We start from the raw sequence: 19,694 nt of genomic DNA on the forward strand, positions 1-19,694 counted from the left end.
AATGTGAACCTACAGGGAGTGCAGAATTATTAGGCAAGTTGTATTTTTGAGGAATAATTTTATTATTGAACAACAACCATGTTCTCAATGAACCCAAAAAACTCATTAATATCAAAGCTGAATGTTTTTGGAAGTAGTTTTTAGTTTGTTTTTAGTTTTAGCTATTTTAGGGGGATATCTGTGTGTGCAGGTGACTATTACTGTGCATAATTATTAGGCAACTTCACAAAAAACAAATATATACCCATTTCAATTATCTATTTTTACCAGTGAAACCAATATAACATCTCCACATTCACAAATATACATTTCTGACATTCAAAAACAAAACAAAAACAAATCAGCGACCAATATAGCCACCTTTCTTTGCAAGGACACTCAAAAGCCTGCCATCCATGGATTCTGTCAGTGTTTTGATCTGTTCACCATCAACATTGCGTGCAGCAGCAACCACAGCCTCCCAGACACTGTTCAGAGAGGTGTACTGTTTTCCCTCCTTGTAAATCTCACATTTGATGATGGACCACAGGTTCTCAATGGGGTTCAGATCAGGTGAACAAGGAGGCCATGTCATTAGTTTTTCTTCTTTTATACCCTTTCTTGCCAGCCACGCTGTGGAGTACTTGGACGCGTGTGATGGAGCATTGTCCTGCATGAAAATCATGTTTTTCTTGAAGGATGCAGACTTCTTCCTGTACCACTGCTTGAAGAAGGTGTCTTCCAGAAACTGGCAGTAGGACTGGGAGTTGAGCTCGACTCCATCCTCAACCCGAAAAGGCCCCACAAGCTCATCTTTGATGATACCAGCCCAAACCAGTACTCCACCTCCACCTTGCTGGCGTCTGAGTCGGACTGGAGCTCTCTGCCCTTTACCAATCCAGCCACGGGCCCATCCATCTGGCCCATCAAGACTCACTCTCATGTCATCAGTCCATAAAACCTTAGAAAAATCAGTCTTGAGATATTTCTTGGCCCAGTCTTGACGTTTCAGCTTGTGTGTCTTGTTCAGTGGTGGTCGTCTTTCAGCCTTTCTTACCTTGGCCATGTCTCTGAGTATTGCACACCTTGTGCTTTTGGGCACTCCAGTGATGTTGCAGCTCTGAAATATGGCCAAACTGGTGGCAAGTGGCATCTTGGCAGCTGCACGCTTGACTTTTCTCAGTTCATGGGCAGTTATTTTGCGCCTTGGTTTTTCCACACGCTTCTTGCGACCCTGTTGACTATTTTGAATAAAACACTTGATTGTTCGATGATCACGCTTCAGAAGCTTTGCAATTTTGAGACTGCTGCATCCCTCTGCAAGATATCTCACTATTTTTGACTTTTCTGAGCCTGTCAAGTCCTTCTTTTGACCCATTTTTCCAAAGGAAAGGAAGTTGCCTAATAATTATGCACACCTGATATAGGGTGTTGATGTCATTAGACCACACCCCTTCTCATTACAGAGATGAACATCACCTAACATGCTTAATTGGTAGTAGGCTTTCAAGCCTATACAGCTTGGAGTAAGACAACATGCATGAAGAGGATGATGTGGACAAAATACTCATTTGCCTAATAATTCTGCACTCCCTGTATAGGCTAGGTTAAAGCTGATACTGATACTTGGCAGAAGTCTTGAGCCACCCCTCATTTCTTCATGGTTTTCTAGGAAAACTAGAAAAAGGTGCAACACATTTTTATTAACACAATAAGGCAAAAAACAGTTCTAGCAAGTCTGAAAGATGAAATGTAATATGTACCTTTATTCTTCTTTATGCTTTTTAGATAGGGTTACATGTTGGAACAAAATCGGACTTTTCCTGGTTTATAATTCCATCATTTATGACACAATCCCATTGCTGCTGGTTGAAATGCAGCCCTTGAATGGTTCATTGGTGCTGGTCGTTAAAAAAAAAAAAAAAGAAAACGTTCCACTGGCAATGAACAGGTGCAAGGACTGGACTGAAAAAGCAGCCAAGGTCCAAAATATGTTTTTGAAAGACGTCCTTGAGAACTACTGCTCAATAGCACTTTTGAAATTACAAAAGTCTGGCTCCTTGGGAGCAAAATATAAAGAAAAGAGGGGTGACTCAAGACTTTTGCACTGTATTTAAAATTAACCTATTATGTTTCTAGGTCCATACTTTCATCTTAGACCATTATTCCAATATCTTTGGAAATCATTGTTACAAATAATCCTCAACCATCTTGTATTTGAAACAACCTCTTCGTTTCCTTCACCCTCCCCTAAAACCAGCTTTCCTCTCAATATCGTTCTCATACACAGGCTTGTATGGCACATGGGTGGGGCTTCTGTGCTGACAGCTAAATGTATGTACCTGAAAAGACCATAATAAGGATATCGCAATGCACCATACAGAATCAAGAGTAGGAAAAAAACGTCTGAAACTGATAGCAGTCTTAAGTCTGGGCTCTTTTTAGCTCACTGATGTAATTACACTGCTCAAAACAATGAAGGTAACCTTTAATGATCCCAGTATAACACAGAATAGTACAGGAATGAAATCCCCAGAGCCACTGTTGGACTTTATGCTGGTGAAGCAGCCAAATACTCAAATACTGCCCAGAAGCTCAGCATCACGCTATCATTTTCATTTCTAAAAGCACACAAAATGAATTCACAGTGGTTTGAGGTTCCAGCCTGGCCAGGTTGATACTCCTGACGTGAGTTGGTGTTATACTGCGAGGACTAAGTGTTCCTTTTTGAGCAGTAAACTTAAACTTTGGCCAAGTGTAATCTGAGCATCAAGCGTGTAACAGCATATACATGAGAGAAAATAAAGGAAAGTATTATAGGTCCTCTATAAAAAAGAAACACGAGCCAGTAGTTAAATTAATGACATATGACAGCAAAGATAATGGAACATTTTTCATAGAATTTATTATAGTTGGTTTTTTTTCCACTAACATGGATACACAACGCTCTAACTGTCATGGCTTTTTTGTCTTAAATACTCTCCGCTCATAAAGAAAAACTGTAAAAATATTTAATTATAACTAATTAAAAGATCTCTTCAGGGGCTGGACTTGGAAGGGTGTACAGGTATGAGGGGATGGAGGTGGGTGGGGATTCGTCTGTGGTCCTTATCTGAGAAGCTGTGTGGATTTGGGGGGGACTGAAAAAGGGTCGAAGGGTCACGTTACATCCAGCGAGGCTTTCACCGCGAAGACGGGGTGGTGTTGCCATTTAAAGAAAACCTAAAAGAACGACATGAAGCAGCAGGTCAGAATAAGATAAGTGTGTATTTGCTGTTTAATATTAAACAGCCCGGCTGAGACGGCGGTACATCACCTGCACACTCTCTCCATCACATGTGTAACGAGACGGTCAGAGATGCCCGGACAGGACTCCTCTGCCAGGTTGAAGGCATTCTCCAGTTCCTCAATGGCTCCTACTCCGCCGCCACTTGCCCGCCGCTTCTCCTTCAACTGGTGGTAAAGGAAAAATCAAACAGGAACGATTTAGTATGCCGTGCAGTGAGAAACTTAAAAAAAGAAAAAAAAATCCTTCTGTTTAGAGTAAATATAATGAAACAGGTTATGTGGGGGCAAGCTTTTTATTAATATCATAACAAGACCCACTTCACTCTTATCTGTTAATGGTAAAAAACAAGGCAGAGATTCACGGTGTCATGATGTTGGCCCTTTGTCTAAATCAGAGGTCAGCAACCTGTGGCTCGCGTTAGTCACAGGTTACAATTACTATATATATATTGATTTATCCTCTCCCAATTTCATCCGCCTGTTTGTGCCCCGTTACCCACGTGTGCTTCTTTTTTTATCCAACTGTTTGCTAGCAGGAGCTAAAATGCCTCTTGATGCTGAAGGTTGCCGACGCCCAGTCTAAATGAATCTAAACGCTGCTGTCGGCTGCTTAATTGCCACAAGGGGTCGCCACACTAGGTAATGCTGCGTGTTTGATTTGGCAGTCTTACATTGGATGCCCTTCTTTTTGGACCCTAATGACCTTTCAATTGTCAAGCAAATATTCCGACTACTACATTTTATCTAAATGAATCTGAGATTGTATAAAAAGCAGCAGTATGGCCTACCTCTCTGAAGGTGGGTGTTACCAAAGCAGACAAGCACTGTGACTTTGGTTGCCTTTTCACAGAATCTCCTGACTGCAAAGAGAAAACAGAGCGTAAGAAGAAAGGAAAAAAGATTCGACCTGGTGTTTCCGTCTCTGCTCAGTCTGCCTTACCTCTGAATCTGTGTGCGTGTAGCCCTTCTGTAACTTGTTCATAGAAGTGGGCCTGACTGTGGGGAAGGTCCACATGGGACACTGATCTACATCACCATCAGCATCCCTGAAAGAAGCGGGGACAGGAAGAGGAAGAAGATTGAAAGGACGAGTAAACATACCCCTGACAGATACACCCTGATTGTTAATGCAAATAAGTGTGATGTTCTTGAGACTAACATGTCCGAGTCGTCAGAGCTGGACTCCTCCCCGTGTCCCTCTGATTTCCAGCGGCGGTAGCGGTCAATCAGCTCTGTCAGATAAGCTGTCTTCTTGGTGTAACGTGTGATAAACTTGTGTTTCAGAAGCTCTTTGGCTGTTGGTCTCTGTGCAGAGAAGAAATTCAGTTCGATTCAATTCCATTTATACAGCGTCAAATCACAACAACTGTTGCCTCAAGGTGCTTTATATTGTAGTGAATAAAAACATGAGGAGCATAAAAATGTACAACCAAGGGTAATATCACTCAGCCCATACAAGTTGGAGTGCTGTTGTCTACAAACACATGCTAAAGCAAGCTTCAGTGTCAAATTACTTGGAAAGGTTTTGGCGCCTTTCAAGAGCGCACTTTGGATCATGTTGGAATATTTGAGAAACAACCAGAACAATCTCTAATTCCTATTAAGGACCGGACATGCTAATCCAAAATACTTGGTAGGATAAAGAATTCATGTTCAGTTTCTCTCAGTGCAGCAGTTATTACCAGATGTATGATACTCATGTATGTTGGTGTTTTACTCACAAAACGGGGGTCTTTATTTAGACAAGCCTCTACAAATTCTTTAAAGGGTTTGCTGTAAGGGCCTTCCAATGTGGGTGGAGTGTTTTTGGGGATTAGGAAGAGGACTCTCATGGGGTGTAGATCAGAGTTGGGGGGTTCCCCTTTGGCCAACTCAATGGCGGTGATTCCCAGAGACCAGATATCAGCCTGAGTGGGTAAAGACATAAAGAGCTGTTTAAGGCATCAAAATTCAGTTCCCGTTGGTTAACAACAAAATGATGTCTCTTCATGCTCTCAGTGTACACACAGCTTGTTCACAAACGTTTGCCTCACCTTAAAGTCGTAGGCTGACTGCTTAATGACCTCCGGGGCCATCCAGAAAGGCGTGCCGACAAATGTGTTCCTCTTGATCTGAGTGTCTGTCAGCTGCCCCGCCACCCCAAAATCTGCCAGCTTCACATCACCCTGCTCTGACAAGAGCACATTGGCAGCTGGGAGAAAGGCAGAAAAGACAGACCGTTAAAATACAACCTAAAGTATCTGGGTCTGCTTTTTGTATCTGTTACAGCAGTCTGGTTAATATAACGTGCTAAAAATAAGATGAGGCCAGAACATCTGAGATAATGAGTAACAATGTTGTTACAGCTTATTCAGGCCAACTCTCACTTTTGAAATCCAAAATCATAATAATTAATTTTGGATTTTGGAGACTGGAGTGCTGCATTTAATTTCACAAGCAACTGTAGATAAAAGGAGCACAAGAACACAAATAATACGGAGAATAAATCCACCCCACCGAGTAATACACCAAAGTTTTAAACTCCTTATTTGTGCGATTACTTAATTACAAAGTGTTACATTTTTTTATAACAAGGAAAGAACAGAGCAGAAAAGGCTCCACACACAAAATATGTAAAAGTGTATACAATTCGCACACGCAGCATGTTGTGAGATTTCAAGCTCACAGATGGTGTTAAAAATGTACACAGCTCGTTGGCATATTTCAGTGTGTGCACTTCTTCTCTGCAGCATCTGGTTAAGGCCGGCTGTGCAGCAGCTCTCTATCACAGCGTTCAGTTGTTGACATAAAACGTTGGATCACAGCATTGAGTCTTGTACTCACAACAGCGTACACTACAAAACAGCTCTGAATTATACCCGAGTTTGTACCAGCGCAGAACTTGACAACTATGTTAGCTGTTAGCTGACACCTATGAGACTCTTTGGGTGAGTTCACACCTATAGTTTGTTTTCTCTGGTATAGTTGGTGAGTTTGTAAACTTTGAGTTCTTCCCTATGATTTGGTATCTTTTCACAAAGAGAAAAAAAAAAAAACACGTCAGGATGTTCAGTCCGCTCACTGGACAGATGTGTAAATATAGAAAGAAGGTGCTGTGTCCTGGACTATTAGAGAATATACAGAATTTACTTTCATTTCACGGATAGCTGCTAGCCCATACAGACCTTTGCACATCTCTAGTACCTTGCTGTATCTCTGAAAACAAAGCATACGTGCCTACAGGAAGTTTTTTTGTTTTTTTTTTTAAATCTCAAACTTGTAACCTGGTAGTTTGTTTGGGTCAACTACCAGGAACATATTCACATCATAAATAAACTATTCTGGAGTTCATTTAGAACTGCACCAAGACAACCTCTTCCAAAGGGTCTCTGTGTGGCTGTTTTGGTCTGTGCCCGAGTGTGATAACTGGGTTCACATCTGCACAAACAAACAGCACCAAGGAGGAAAATGAACCAGAGTTTGATTTAAAAGGACCGAACACCGTAAAGATCGAAGTGAGTGCTCATTACCTTTGATATCTCTGTGAATCTTCCTTTCAGAGTGCAGATACTCCAGCCCCTTTAGTATTTCCCTCAGTATAGTAGCAATGTAAGTTTCTTCAAGAGGTCCTGGACGGAGCTAGGATGGTGACAGTGTGACAAAAAGATGAGTTTTCCCTCTCGAGTATGAAAAATGCACTATTGGAGGAGTTGTCTAAAACTTTGTAAGCTGCATAAAAATAGAAATCTACTTACTAGATCCAGAGCAGATCCTCCACCTAAATACTCCATGATAATCCACAGCTTTGTTCCCTGTGGGAGGAGGAAACAATTGAAGGAACAAACCACTGTATGTGTTTGTATATTTAAGCATCTGGGCAAGTATCACTTCAGTATTTACATTATCTCACCTTCAGATATGAGCCATAATACTTTGTAACATAAGGACTGTCGCACTGGCTCAGCACCGTGATCTCCTGCTGAATGTCTTCTATCTCGTCCTCTGCCTCCTCCAGGTCTATAATTTTAATGGCCACCACCTCCTTTGTGCGGTTGTTGATGCCTTTGTAGACCTCTCCAAACGAACCCTTGCCGATCCGCTCCTGCTTGGTGAAGTACTCCTCAGGGTCCAACCGAGTATTCTGGCCCAGTGAGAGCAAAAGAGGGATTTAAGTACAGAGTATATACCACAGTGACAACCCCCTGTAGTTTAATGTGTGTGCTTATGAGTGGGCGAGTCTCAACACAGAAGCCATGTTCACAGTTGTCCCTTATCTCCATATTATAGTGTTTGCATGCGCTGCCCAAATATAAAATATGATTTAGAATTAACCTTCTTATCTATGTCAGTGCCCATCTATTCAGTCACATCCCTATATAATTAACTAGACTCTAGATCGAGCTTTGTGCCAGGATGTAATTTAAGAAGTGTGACTCCTGAAAGTTCAGTGGTTTTGTCTCTCCATAACAGCAGGAAATGAGCAATGATTTGCGAACAAAAACGCCTTCAAAGAAGTCACTAAGTGCAAAAAATATTATCTTAATAAAGACTTAACTCTAAACGCCCAACTCTGAAAAAATAAAATGTCATTACACACTCATACAAGATCAGAGATTATTATTACATATTTGTCATTTGTTGATGGCAGTCAATTGTACACCTGACTGTGACACCGACAAGAACATTATATATACATAAATTCACATCTGTGCATATTAACACTTGCTTTTATGGCCTAGCCCACCACCCGGGTTATTCATGGAAAGCCTGAAAAGCCATGGGGGTTCGGCTGGTCTTGGATAAGAAGCAGGGAGGTGACAGTTGAAGAAAAGATCATTTCTTTACCTGGTTCTGCATGTCTCGAAGGTGTGCCATCCCCTCGGCTGGTTGGACGGGACAGGGACGGCCACAGTCCTGTCTTTCAAAAGTCAATAAATTGTCCTTTCGGGTTTTTTCTCCCCTCGTATCTGTCTAGGAAGCTAGCTAGGCTGGCTAGCCAACTAGATAAACAGCCAGTCTGCAGGCTTTAACGGGGCTGTCACTCCGCGCACTGTTTTCGGCCTCCGGGTAAAACGGAGGACTGAGCAGCCGAGCTACTGACCGAGAGACTCCATGAGTGTCGGTGGTCCGAAATAGAGGAGAAAAATAGCTCTTTCCGTGAATTAATAATTAATTCATTTCAAGGAGCGCTTAGCCCGTTGTTCAATTGAAGCTTGAGGAGGACAAAATAATGGCCCAGCTCGAGAACGCATGCGCGTTTTTTTCTTAAATTCGTTGGAATTGTGGGAGTTGTATTTCTCCATGCTTCAGAGACACGCTTCTTCAAACCTTTCAAGTTTTTTTTCTTAACACGGTACACGGCAAAAATTAAAATAAGATAAAACTACATTCACAATTTTAATTTAAAAAACTACAACACGTGATCTCTTGGAAAATGGTTTTACCTACGTTCAGATCTAACCAAAGTCCCATATATATATCTCACATAATACCATACAAGCTGCCAGACAGCATTAGAACACCACTGAGGATTCATTACATACAAAAATAGAAAATGAACAAGTTCAATTCAATTTAAAGCTGAAATAAGTTTAAATTACATTTTGTGGAAATGATTGTGTGTGTTTTCTGCGTATGATTGATAGCAGAGGAACTGGAAATTCAAATTAGGGCAAATCAAATTAACCATACAGACAAGTGTTATGTGGGAGTAAATCTTTGTGTTTGTCTCTGTGATGAAGATATAATAGTATAAATTTGAGCACAGTGGATAGTGTGGACAAAGACGACAACACACATATTAACAAGACTGAGTAATATCTTTTGAATGGATGAATGTTTATATTTTGTTTTGCTTTTATTTATTTAATCAAACCTTTATGCACGAGCTGTCATACATAGACATCATACCTAAAGACATCATCCAGAAACTGCTGACAATCTACAATATCTATCTACAATACAAAAGGTCCAGCTTCATTAAAATGCAAGTTTCATTTCCATCAGACTTTAAACCTGCACTCGAAGTAAACCATCTAGCCACCAAAACACCCCAGTAACAACTGGCCGGTTGGTGCATTTTTAACCCAGACATTGAAGCAAAGTCCCGCATCTTAATCGGCCCTAGTGTGACCCACACACAGACTATTTACCCCACACACTTTGTTGGGATGTGGTCACCCTGACCACCCTGTTTTCTTTTTTTCCCGTGACGTTGGCTACTTTTATTTGAAATACATTTTATTTTTGCAGTTCAGACAAATTAACTTATGTGACAATAAAAATAAATAAGAGACGACCAACTTACGTAAATAAAGCAGGTTAAACTGCCAATTTTAAATGTCCATTGGTTTTCACCAACTCCTGCGGCTCTCGGTGCACTTCATAGTAACCGCCCCGGCGGTCACGCGGGGTAGCGTTAACAGCTACACCCACACTAACTAGAAGCGTTGAGAGCTTTCGCTGAGTCCGTCTCGGTTGGTCCTTTGAGGAGCCCCTGATGCTATTTGTATGACAGCCCGAACAGCGTGTTGGCGCATGTCAGTTTAAACCCAGGTGGTAAAACCATAACGGTGAGTATTGACAGGACAGACCTCTGGCTAACCAGCATGTCAGTGCAGACAGTCAGCGGCTTACAGCGCAGCTAGATTGATTGCTAGATTGCTAACATACAAGCTAGACATGGCGTCTTATGTGGATTTTCACTCAGTGACATTGAAGCGACGTGCCAGCAACAGCTTCACCTCATGTCGCTGTTATGTAACGACGTAACATGAAATGCTATTTCTCGTAGTGTACTCATTAGCTTGGACCTAAACCCACTACCTTACACCGTCTGGAGCAGATGCTTTTTGCACGGGCTAATGATCGTGTTTAAAGTTTAGGTAGCACCATTTGCTACTGAGCTAATTGGCTAAATTCAGGGTTAACTGCAGCATGTGTTTTATTGTAAATTGGCATGTAATAAAAAGGTCAGGCAAGATATGAGCCTTGATGTGTTATTTAAAATGGGGCATTAAGTTGAGCTTATATTTTTGAACTCTTAGCTGCAGTCACACCCACACTGTTTGGTTAGTATCTGTGCGTTTCATTTGTTTCCCATTTTGTGGGTTATCAGCTGGATGAGTGGGGCAACTTTCAATACCCCCTCTGCAGAGGTGGCTGAGATGAATCGCATCCATTTTGAGCTGGAGTATACAGAGGGCATCAGCCAGCGCATGCGAATCCCAGAGACCCTCAAAGTGGCCCCAGAGAGCCAAGCGGGATCCATACCACTTCAGCAGCCTTTGCCCACTCACACAGCTCTGATGCAGGTTCCTGAGAGGATTGTTGTTGCAGGTGAGGATGACAGTTGGCAGTCATGTTTGAGGTATTATGTTTAAAACATGTATATGCTGTATAAAAATTTCATGGCCAATTTTTCTGTAGGGGATGAAGGGGATCCTCGATTTGCATGTCCAAGAGACTTGGATCTGATTCAGTCCATTCCTCCTGTGGACCTCCTGAACATGAAGGCCCCTCCACGTGTCCTCACCCTTACCGAGCAGCCTCTGGATTCGCTTGAAACAGACCAAACTGTCAACTCGCAGCGCAATCCCAGCCAAGCGGTACGTTTTCTTTCAGAGTAATCTCAGCTTCCTTCTCAGAATATTGAATTTTCTTCTCTCATTATATTCAAAACTTTAAGTGGATCCATAATGTAGTGGTATACTATATTTGCCTTATGCTGAAATTATGGTTCAGCCGTGTTAGTGCATTGGGACTATGCTGGCACTTTATTGGCTTGTCTACTTGCAGAGAGTGTCTATTGTCGATTGAGGCACTGTACAAAATATGTGGTACAACCGGTCTGCGGGCTACTTTTGCTTGTGCTGTTGTTGGTATGTCAGTCAGCTGCTGAGAAGAGTGAAGTTATAATCTACAAAGAGCTGAAGTGGTACTGAGTGTTAAACAATGTAAAGTATTCACTGCACCCACTGTCTGTACTTCTCATGCGCTATCTTTTGGTCTGTGATTTATTTTTTATTTTATTTTATTTTATTTTTTTATTTATTTTTTCCTCACAATCCTCCCATTCCTAGTGAACTCCATTGCCGCTCCCTTCCCTGTTCCAGCCCACTTGTCAGTCAATCAGCATTTGACTAATGCAATTGGGATTTTGGAAGACGGCACATAAACATGTTTGCACACTATTTATAGCGTAGGGATAGTCCTGGTAACTAATTTCTTAGTCAAATGAACAGGGGATAAAAATGTGATTAACTGACTCGTCTAAAACTCAGATATCAAGTTATATTTGAGAACTGTATAAGGTCTAAAACTCTAAACAAAAGAGTTTTAAATCATAAATCCCATTCTTGATTTATGAATCAGCACGGTGGCACGGTGGTTAGCACTGTTGCCGCACAGCAAGGTGGTCCTGAGTTCAATTCCACCATCAGGCTGGGGTCTTTCTGTGTGGAGTTTGCATGTTCTCCCCGTGTTTGCGTGGGTTCTCTCCGGGTACTCCGGCTTCCTCCCACCGTCCAAAGACATGCAGCTTGTGGGGATAGGTTAATTGGATAATCCAAATTGCCACTAGGTGTGAATGTGAGAGTGAGTGTGAATGGTTGTCTGTCCCTGTGTGTTAGCCCTGCGACAGACTGGCGACCTGTCCAGGGTGTACCCCGCCTTTCGCCCTATGACAGCTGGAATAGGCTCCAGCGCCCCCCGCGACCCTGAAAAGGATAAGTGGAAGCGAATGGGTGGATGGATGGATTTATGAATCATGCTGCTTAATTGTACGGCACCTCGCATCGTGCATTATCAACGTTACATGTTACACTCCAGACTACGAAGAAGGAAAAACACTTAAACCTATGTTAAATATAATATATAAATGCATTACTACAAAAGCAAGTTCACGTATTATTAAAATGTGACAAATTAACAGCAGAAAAACCAATGAGTTAAACAGAAAAATGTGGTGCATTTTGTCGATCATTATGAATGATGCACGCTGTTCAAAAATTCATGACAGTGGTTGTCATGAATTTTAATAAAAGTTAAAATCTAAAATAACAAAACAACAAATAATCCAGCCACCCCCCTCCCAGGCCAGGTGATTAAATATAGTCTGTACAGCAGGTCCTGGTTCTACTCCCGGGCCTCCTCCCATTAGGAAATGACCAGCAGAGCACCTTACCCAGGAGGCGTCCTCCTCAGCTGGATGCTTTTGATGTGGAGGAGCAGCGGCTCTACTCTGAGCCCCTCCCAAATGACTGAACTCCTCATTCTATTGCTAAGGAAGTGCCCACTGACCTTTTGGAGAAGGCACATTTTCACTGCTTGTATCAGCAATCTCATTCTTTTGCCTTTAAAAAAACAGTAATAGTGTTAACAAAGAGATCAGGCCGAGATGAGCAGATTTATGGCCTTTCTCAACAACGATGCGCCATCTGATGGCAGGTGGCTGCATAGCAATTTACCTGCATTTGGCTTCAATCAAAATTTAAAACAATTTAGATTACACTACTAGTACGTGTGATAATAGCGAAGAGTAGTTGTCTAGTCAAATAGTCCTGCAAATCCCAACTTTAGGGAAATGTTTATGCAAATGGACATGGTTGCAGTACCATATATTACACATCTAAAGTGAAAGATTCCCTCCCCCCCCACAGCATTATTTCTACTTTATTAGTAATATCAGTTTAGATATTCCTTGATGGTGGTCTTGAAGGTGTTGCTGACATTTTTTTACAAAAACTGCCTGGAGTCGTGGGATTTATGAGACGCAATGAAAACTGAACGTGATTATTTATTTATTTTTTAGCTTTAAGGACTGTCTTTGTGCTATGCTGCACTTCTTCCCATTTTGATTTCTCCATGGAATATGGTTTGTGGTTCTTAAGACACAATAGAAAAATAATGCATTGGTAATTGGTGAAGAGTCATTAATAATCACACATTCTTCTGTAGGAAAAACGTCAATCAGGTGGCCAAAAATTATTTTTCCAGTCAGTTTGGCTGAACTAAGTGTGGTTCATCAATCAGCAATCATGCGTTGCTGCAAACTGAGCTTAATGTTATTTCAAATTTGTATTTAACAACAGGCCAGCTTTCATGGTCGGCCTCGAAGGGAGCGCAGCGCGAGTGAGAACGTATCCGGCCGTCACAGCAGTCAGATCAGCAGAGGCGATGTAAGGTACGACCACAGCCACGTTTGAAACGCTGCTTCCCCACCGCTGCCTTTCCAATGTAAAGCTTTCTTTCACTCTTGGTTGATTTATAAAAATGTCTTCTTTCTTTTAATGTTTCTCCCCACCTATCTCCCTGCCAGTGTAACCCCTTCCCCTTCTGCCCCCCCAGTCCGTTTGTGTCCTCCCCTCTGTTCCCCCGAGGATGCAAACATCAACCTGTTTACAGCTGCTGGGCTCCTGTCGTACATCCAGTCAACAACACGCCGTGCTTACCAGCAAGTCCTTGAGGTCCTCGATGACAGCCATCGCAGGTATGTTTTTTCTTTATTCATTTCTTTTTGGCTGAATTTATTACAAATCTTTGCACTAAGAAAGATTGTTAAAGAAACAGATGATTGTTGTGGGGAAATTCAGGAAAAAGTCATGAGCATGAGTTTCTTATTAAAAGAAGTGACATTTAAAACTCTCATACGTCACAGTCCTGGCGTCCTGACTTGTGTACATCCCCCTTTGTTCAATGTGTAACTTACATGTTTGACGACTTTAGTTCACAAGAAAGAAATAATAATTATTTTTCCTTAACGTGACTTCAGCAAATAGCAAATACAAGCCCAATTCCAAAAAAGTTGGGTCACTGCTAAATAAATAAATAAATCGAATGCAATGACTTGAAAATCTCAAACATGTGTGTTTAATAGGGGTGCAACGATACACAAAATTCACGGCTCGGTTCGGTTCGATACTTTGGTGTCACGGTTCGATATTTTTTCGATACAAAAAAAAATGTTCATGCCTTTTTAATTTGTTATTTATTAAAATTATAAATATATATTTTAACTCAAAAGTACAGTTTTTAAATTTAATGTTGCTGAAACAAAAAAGTAATAAAATAAATATATCTCAGGGCTCGCAAAATTTCAAAATCCCTGGTAGCCCTTCAGGCAGGGACTCTTCAGTTTTTGGTAGCCCAAAATAAATTTAAGTAGCCCAAATAAAAAAGAGAGCAATTTTTGATTGATGTTTTGTTTCCTGTTTTGTTTCCTTTACAATATTATACATTAAAGTATAATATTGTATAATTATATAATGTTAACTTCTTATCTTGTGCGTGTTTTTTATTTTGATAGCGAATGCGCACCTGCGGACCACTTATGTGCAGCCCTGGTTATTTAGCTCGTCATATTGCAGCCACAGAAATTCTTTTGTCCATGAAACCATAAAGCTGCACTTTCTTTTTGCCTTATAGTCTGATTTGTCATAACTTCTCCGTTTTGTGGTAAGCTTTTCTTTGGCTGTCACTTCTTCACCCTGACCTGTCTTATTTGGCTCAGCAGAACTAGAATATATATCCTGCTGCTTTTACACACGCACTCACATAAGCTCAGCGATTCTCTGCGCGATCAACCTCTCACATGTTTAAGCTGCTGGAGATTTCACTTGTCATGTTTGCTAGTAAGCTAACGATTAATAAGACGATGTCAGAGGAATTGGTGCGCAAATTATCATCACTCACAGATCAGTGCTGTCGCTCTCTATACACAGTTCGTGCGATTGCAAAGTGAAAGCAAAAAAACAAGCGCAAATTCAAACGCGATTTCAATATGTCACATATTGACAGTGGCTCACCGATGCCAATGACATAATTACCCAGCTACATTTCTGAAAGAATGCAAAAGCATTGACATATATTTTCCTTCCTACAATAGCCCGACGGGCAGGGAAGAGATAGATTTTGGTAGCCCGACTGAAAAAATCGCTAGCCCCGGGACGTCGGGCTAGCGATTTTACGAGCCCTATATCTGATTGAGGAATCACTCATCTTTGGAAAAGAGAGTTTATTACAGAGAAATGGCTCTTTCCAAAATAAAAGCTATACTATACGCTTCTTCTGGGCTATATTCTCAGCAGCATATTAAACATATCAGGTCCCCATAAGGAGAATCATGTGCTAACGCTGTCTAAATGACTCGGCTAAAGTTAGTAGCATGCTTGTTGTTTTTGTCTGCTTCCACTTGTCTTTGCACTAGGATGATGTCGGAGTAAATGTGCAGTCATATTCGTTGTGTTCCCACTAGTGCTGTCAGCGTAAATCTCGTTGAAATGACGTTAATGCCACAACACGGCAAATCTCCATTAACGAGCTACCGCGGATCGCCCCGTGCATGGGGCTGGACGGCCAACACGTTAACGAGCTAACTGCGCTAACACACTAGTTCCCACCCATGTAATTGAGCATTGCGTGGCACATCCAACATACTGTTTTACTTTAGTCCATGACGCGCTAACCTTCAGGGTCATACGTCACATGAAAACCAAAATAATTCCAAACGCCAGATCTGAATGAGGGTGGGGGAGGTTGCCATTTTTTTGCCATGTTGCAAGGAGAGCTTAACTTCTGTCTCGCAATCAGTGCTGTTGCTCTCTAACACAGTTCGTGCGATTGCAAAGTGAAAGCAAAAAACAAGCGCAAATTCAAACGCGATTTCAATATGTCACATATTGACAGTGGCTCACCGATGCCAATGACATAATTACCCAGCTACATTTCCGAAAGAATGCAAAAGCATTGACATATATTTTCCTGCGCTCAGTGAATGTGCGTTCGACTACTCCGCCTAGGCTGCACTGTTGAGCGCAGATCCACTGGGCGCTCAACACAGACAGCATCGTCAGAAGGAAAGTTGATAAAATAAATTAAAAATTTTGTATTGTTCGATACATATGCGTACCGAACCGAAAGCACTGTATCGAACGGTTCAATATCGATACGAGTATCGTTGCACCCCTAGTGTTTAAGTGTGGCACCAGTGTCTCAGCACGGTCAGCTTTTCACCTGACCTCACACACGCGTCTCTCCTTCTGGTCTTTGACATCACTATAAAGAAGGGAAGACCTCATTAGATTAATAACCTTTACCTGTCCCTCCAACCTCTCTGGTACTGCCCCTTGAGCTCACTGCACCATGCCTTCCCTGCAGCTGAGCCAGGGGGAACCACACCTCCGCCACAATTAGTTCATTTTGAATTTGATGGCAGCAACACGTTAAAAAAAACCAAACGGTTGAGACAGGGTTATGTTTATCACTGTGTAGCATCCCTCTTCTCTTAATAACAGCATGTAAATTTCTGGTGATTGAGGACAGCAGTTACTGCACTTTTGGGAGAGGAAAGTTGTCCCATTCTTGTCTGATAGAGGATTCTAGTTGCTCAGCAGTCCTGGGTCTCCTGTGTCACATTTTTCATTTCATGATGCTCCAAATGTTTCCAGTCAGTTCAACACTGGTTTAGCATCGTCTTGCTGAAGTAAACAAGCATTCTCTGAAAAAGATATTATCTGGATGGGAGCATATGTTGCCCAAATACCTGTATATAACTTTTAGCTGTAACTGTGCCTTTCCACATGTGCAAGCTGCCAGTTCCATAGGCACTGATGCAACTCCATACCATCAGAGATGCAGGCTTGTAAACTGAAAGTTGATGATAAGCCAGTTGGTCCCTCTCCTCTTTAGTCCAGTGGAGGTGGCATCCTTGTTTTCCAAGTGGAATTTCAAGTTTTTCACCTGATCACAGGTTTCCACTTCTGCCTTAAGTTACTTTTGTGAATGTAATGGTGAATTACACACAGTGATTTTAAGTGTTCCTGAGCCCAAGCTGTGATTCCCATGACATGTCTGTTTTTAATGCAGTGCTGCCTGAAATTCTGTATTGATTTTCAGCTGTTTGACTTGATTGGAGATTTTTGTCAGAATGTCAGATTTTTTAAAATGATAATGAGTAGTTCCTCAACCGTTGGTTTCTGTTTAGTACCACTTACATTTCCAGCCTTTTGTTGACGCTGTCTCAACTTTATTAGGATGTGTTGCTGCCGTCGAACACAAACTGAGCCAGTTTTTTTTTTTTTTTTTTTAAATGAGTTTGTTGGAACATTTGACATGTTTTCTATGTTCTGTTGTGAATAAAAAATGGTTTTCTGGGATTTGCAAATCATTGCACTTTGCTTTATATTTTACACAGCGTCCCAGCCTTTTGGAATTGGGGTTAAAGTTTTAATACAAGAACATCTTTGTAATGTGTTCAGTTTCTGAGCTGAGAAAGAAGTCAAATATAAATGTTATTACCAGGGATGAACCAACTTTTAAAAGAACAATTTGATCATAGCTGTTTGTTGTTGTTGTGTGTCATTGTTTCAAAGTCTGTGAGCCCTTTACCACACTGTTTTAAGCACAAATTCAATCAGATTAACATATGAAGCTGAGCACATTCACCTATGGCTGAGGCCAGCAGTCATAGGTGAATGTGATCTGCGGGTATATAGTGAGTAGGCATCAAGTTGAATACTGGTCACAAAATCATCGAATCCCTCATTAAGGGCCTGAATGAAGATGTGTTCATCTCCACAGGACACACCTGGATCTGGCCCTGGATTTAAACCCTGATGAGTCCGGCTTAGTGGATGCCTCCTCACTGAGACGACAGGTAATGTCTCATATGCTTGCTTTCTGCATGAATGAAAAGGGGCAGGTGATGCATAATTTATGTATTGTCCCAATGTATTTATCTTACTTTCAGGTTTACGGTAAACTCTGATATAATGTATAGATATGGCTCCTTTTGAAGGATGCCGACAGAGCTGCACGCAGCAAGTGTTCAGTTACAGTTATTAGACCCTCGACTCTAAATAAACAAAAATAAGGAACACAAATACTAACTGAAGAAGTAAAAAGGTATACAGAGATTTTATTTGAGAGTGGGAGTATTGTTTAATTGTTAGTGGCTATATTTCTCTGTGCACTGCAATGAAACACAGCCAAATGTGGAGATTTCTCTGCGCATGTTTCAGTAAATCTTAGTTAGGCCCAGTACAGGGAGTGTTTCGCCTTTTTTAAAATGTTTTTTAAAAAAAAAAATTTTTTTTCAGATTGTGAAGTTGAATCGGCGTCTGCAGCTGTTGGAGGAAGAAAACAAAGAACGCTCAAAGCGAGAGGTGATCCTGTATTCTGCCACCGTAGCTTTCTGGCTCATTAACACCTGGATCTGGTTCCGTCGCTAGATGGAGTCTCCCAAAACACTGGAAACCAAAGCAGTTCCCTGTTAAAGACGTGATCACTGATTTATAGCAAATTCTGTATGGAGGTTTATCCTAAACAGGTCAGTCTCGGCACTCATGAGGTAAAACATGAGGCAGAAAAACATTGTTTTCTGTTTGTCAAGTCGATGTGACAGAATTTCACAGTAATCGTGGGCCTAGTGTCTCGCAGCACTAAAATTAGAAGTAAATGATTTTTTTATAAACTGCCGAATGACTGGAAAGCTAAAGCACAATGACAATGCAGCTGAACGATTTAGCAGCAACAACAACCACTTCAGTTAAGGTAATGCTATCTCCAGCATGTGTCCTATTTGTGAAGCTTACTCCACTGTCAAACCTATATTTTTGGTTGGTTTGGATCAGCCGTAAATGAAATACGGTACAAATTACACAAACAACTGTCAGCTCCTACTGATAAATAGTTTATGCAAATATTACTGTTTGCACCTCTAAACTTGACAAATCCATTGCACATAATGAACTGGTGTTACAGTTGTGTAAATGAAATCTTTTAACCTGAACAAATTATTAGATAAGTGACAAATGTTTTGGGAACCATAGTTGCAAAACTGAACCTGACTTTTCTGTTGAAAGCAGGTCATAAACTACCATTCTTCCAGAAGTGTCAAACTGAACCGATTGACTCTAAAGATGCCATAACGCTGACCCTTCGTTACTGGAAAAACTTCTTGTGTACATTACAGCATTTGAAAAGCCTGTCTAATCTGTCTTTAATGTTATTTATTTTAACGTTTTTGTCTAGGGGTTGTGTCATCTTGATTATTTGCTAACCAAAGTAACAAGGGTAGGGTACTGTGAAGTGCTGTTTTTCCATGCTGTTAACTCATCTTTGTTCCCACTAAGTCACCTGCAATATTAAAACATGGAATATGACATTTTATACATAATTTAGTGTGATACAAAGAGCCAGTGTGTGTGTGTGATCGTCCAATGAGAAGAGGTCGATCTGGTTGAAATTATTAAAAAAACAAAAAAAACCCATTTTATTTTGATAGTAATATAAATATGTATTTAACGCAGGTTTATTTATCACATATACTACTGAGGTGTCAGCAAAGAGTTGCTGTTAGTTTTTCTTTGAAGTCTGTACCTACATGTCTCACTTAAAGCTGGATGTTGGAGTTAAAACTTTAAATTATTTTGTAATATAAGAATACACTT

The 19,694-nt window shown here is 41.0% G+C and overlaps 2 protein-coding genes across 2 annotated transcripts; one reads left to right on the forward strand and one right to left on the reverse strand.

Annotated features, from left to right (window-relative positions):
- Positions 1 to 2,901: 2,901 nt before the first annotated feature.
- stk25b (serine/threonine kinase 25b) lies at positions 2,902 to 8,452 on the reverse strand. The gene is made up of 11 exons (XM_085377040.1): positions 8,092 to 8,452; positions 7,157 to 7,387; positions 7,002 to 7,058; positions 6,777 to 6,885; positions 5,301 to 5,458; positions 4,989 to 5,174; positions 4,427 to 4,572; positions 4,208 to 4,313; positions 4,056 to 4,127; positions 3,296 to 3,432; positions 2,902 to 3,201 (listed from the first exon to the last, which is right to left on the reverse strand). The coding sequence occupies exons 1-11, from the start codon at positions 8,119 to 8,121 to the stop codon at positions 3,162 to 3,164; spliced, it is 1,272 nt and encodes a 423-aa protein (XP_085233166.1). The 5' UTR covers positions 8,122 to 8,452; the 3' UTR covers positions 2,902 to 3,161.
- Positions 8,453 to 9,714: 1,262 nt separating this feature from the next.
- Positions 9,715 to 19,649, forward strand: LOC146613694 (mitochondrial fission factor homolog A-like). The gene is made up of 7 exons (XM_085377358.1): positions 9,715 to 9,818; positions 10,364 to 10,584; positions 10,675 to 10,853; positions 13,338 to 13,429; positions 13,565 to 13,735; positions 17,824 to 17,899; positions 18,342 to 19,649. The coding sequence occupies exons 2-7, from the start codon at positions 10,368 to 10,370 to the stop codon at positions 18,471 to 18,473; spliced, it is 867 nt and encodes a 288-aa protein (XP_085233484.1). The 5' UTR covers positions 9,715 to 9,818; positions 10,364 to 10,367; the 3' UTR covers positions 18,474 to 19,649.
- Positions 19,650 to 19,694: the final 45 nt, after the last annotated feature.

This window comes from Diplotaxodon limnothrissa, linkage group LG18 (genome assembly GCF_057381915.1).
Source record: "Diplotaxodon limnothrissa isolate DT_005_m linkage group LG18, D_limnothrissa_male_GT1.1, whole genome shotgun sequence".
Lineage (NCBI taxonomy): Eukaryota > Metazoa > Chordata > Actinopteri > Cichliformes > Cichlidae > Diplotaxodon > Diplotaxodon limnothrissa.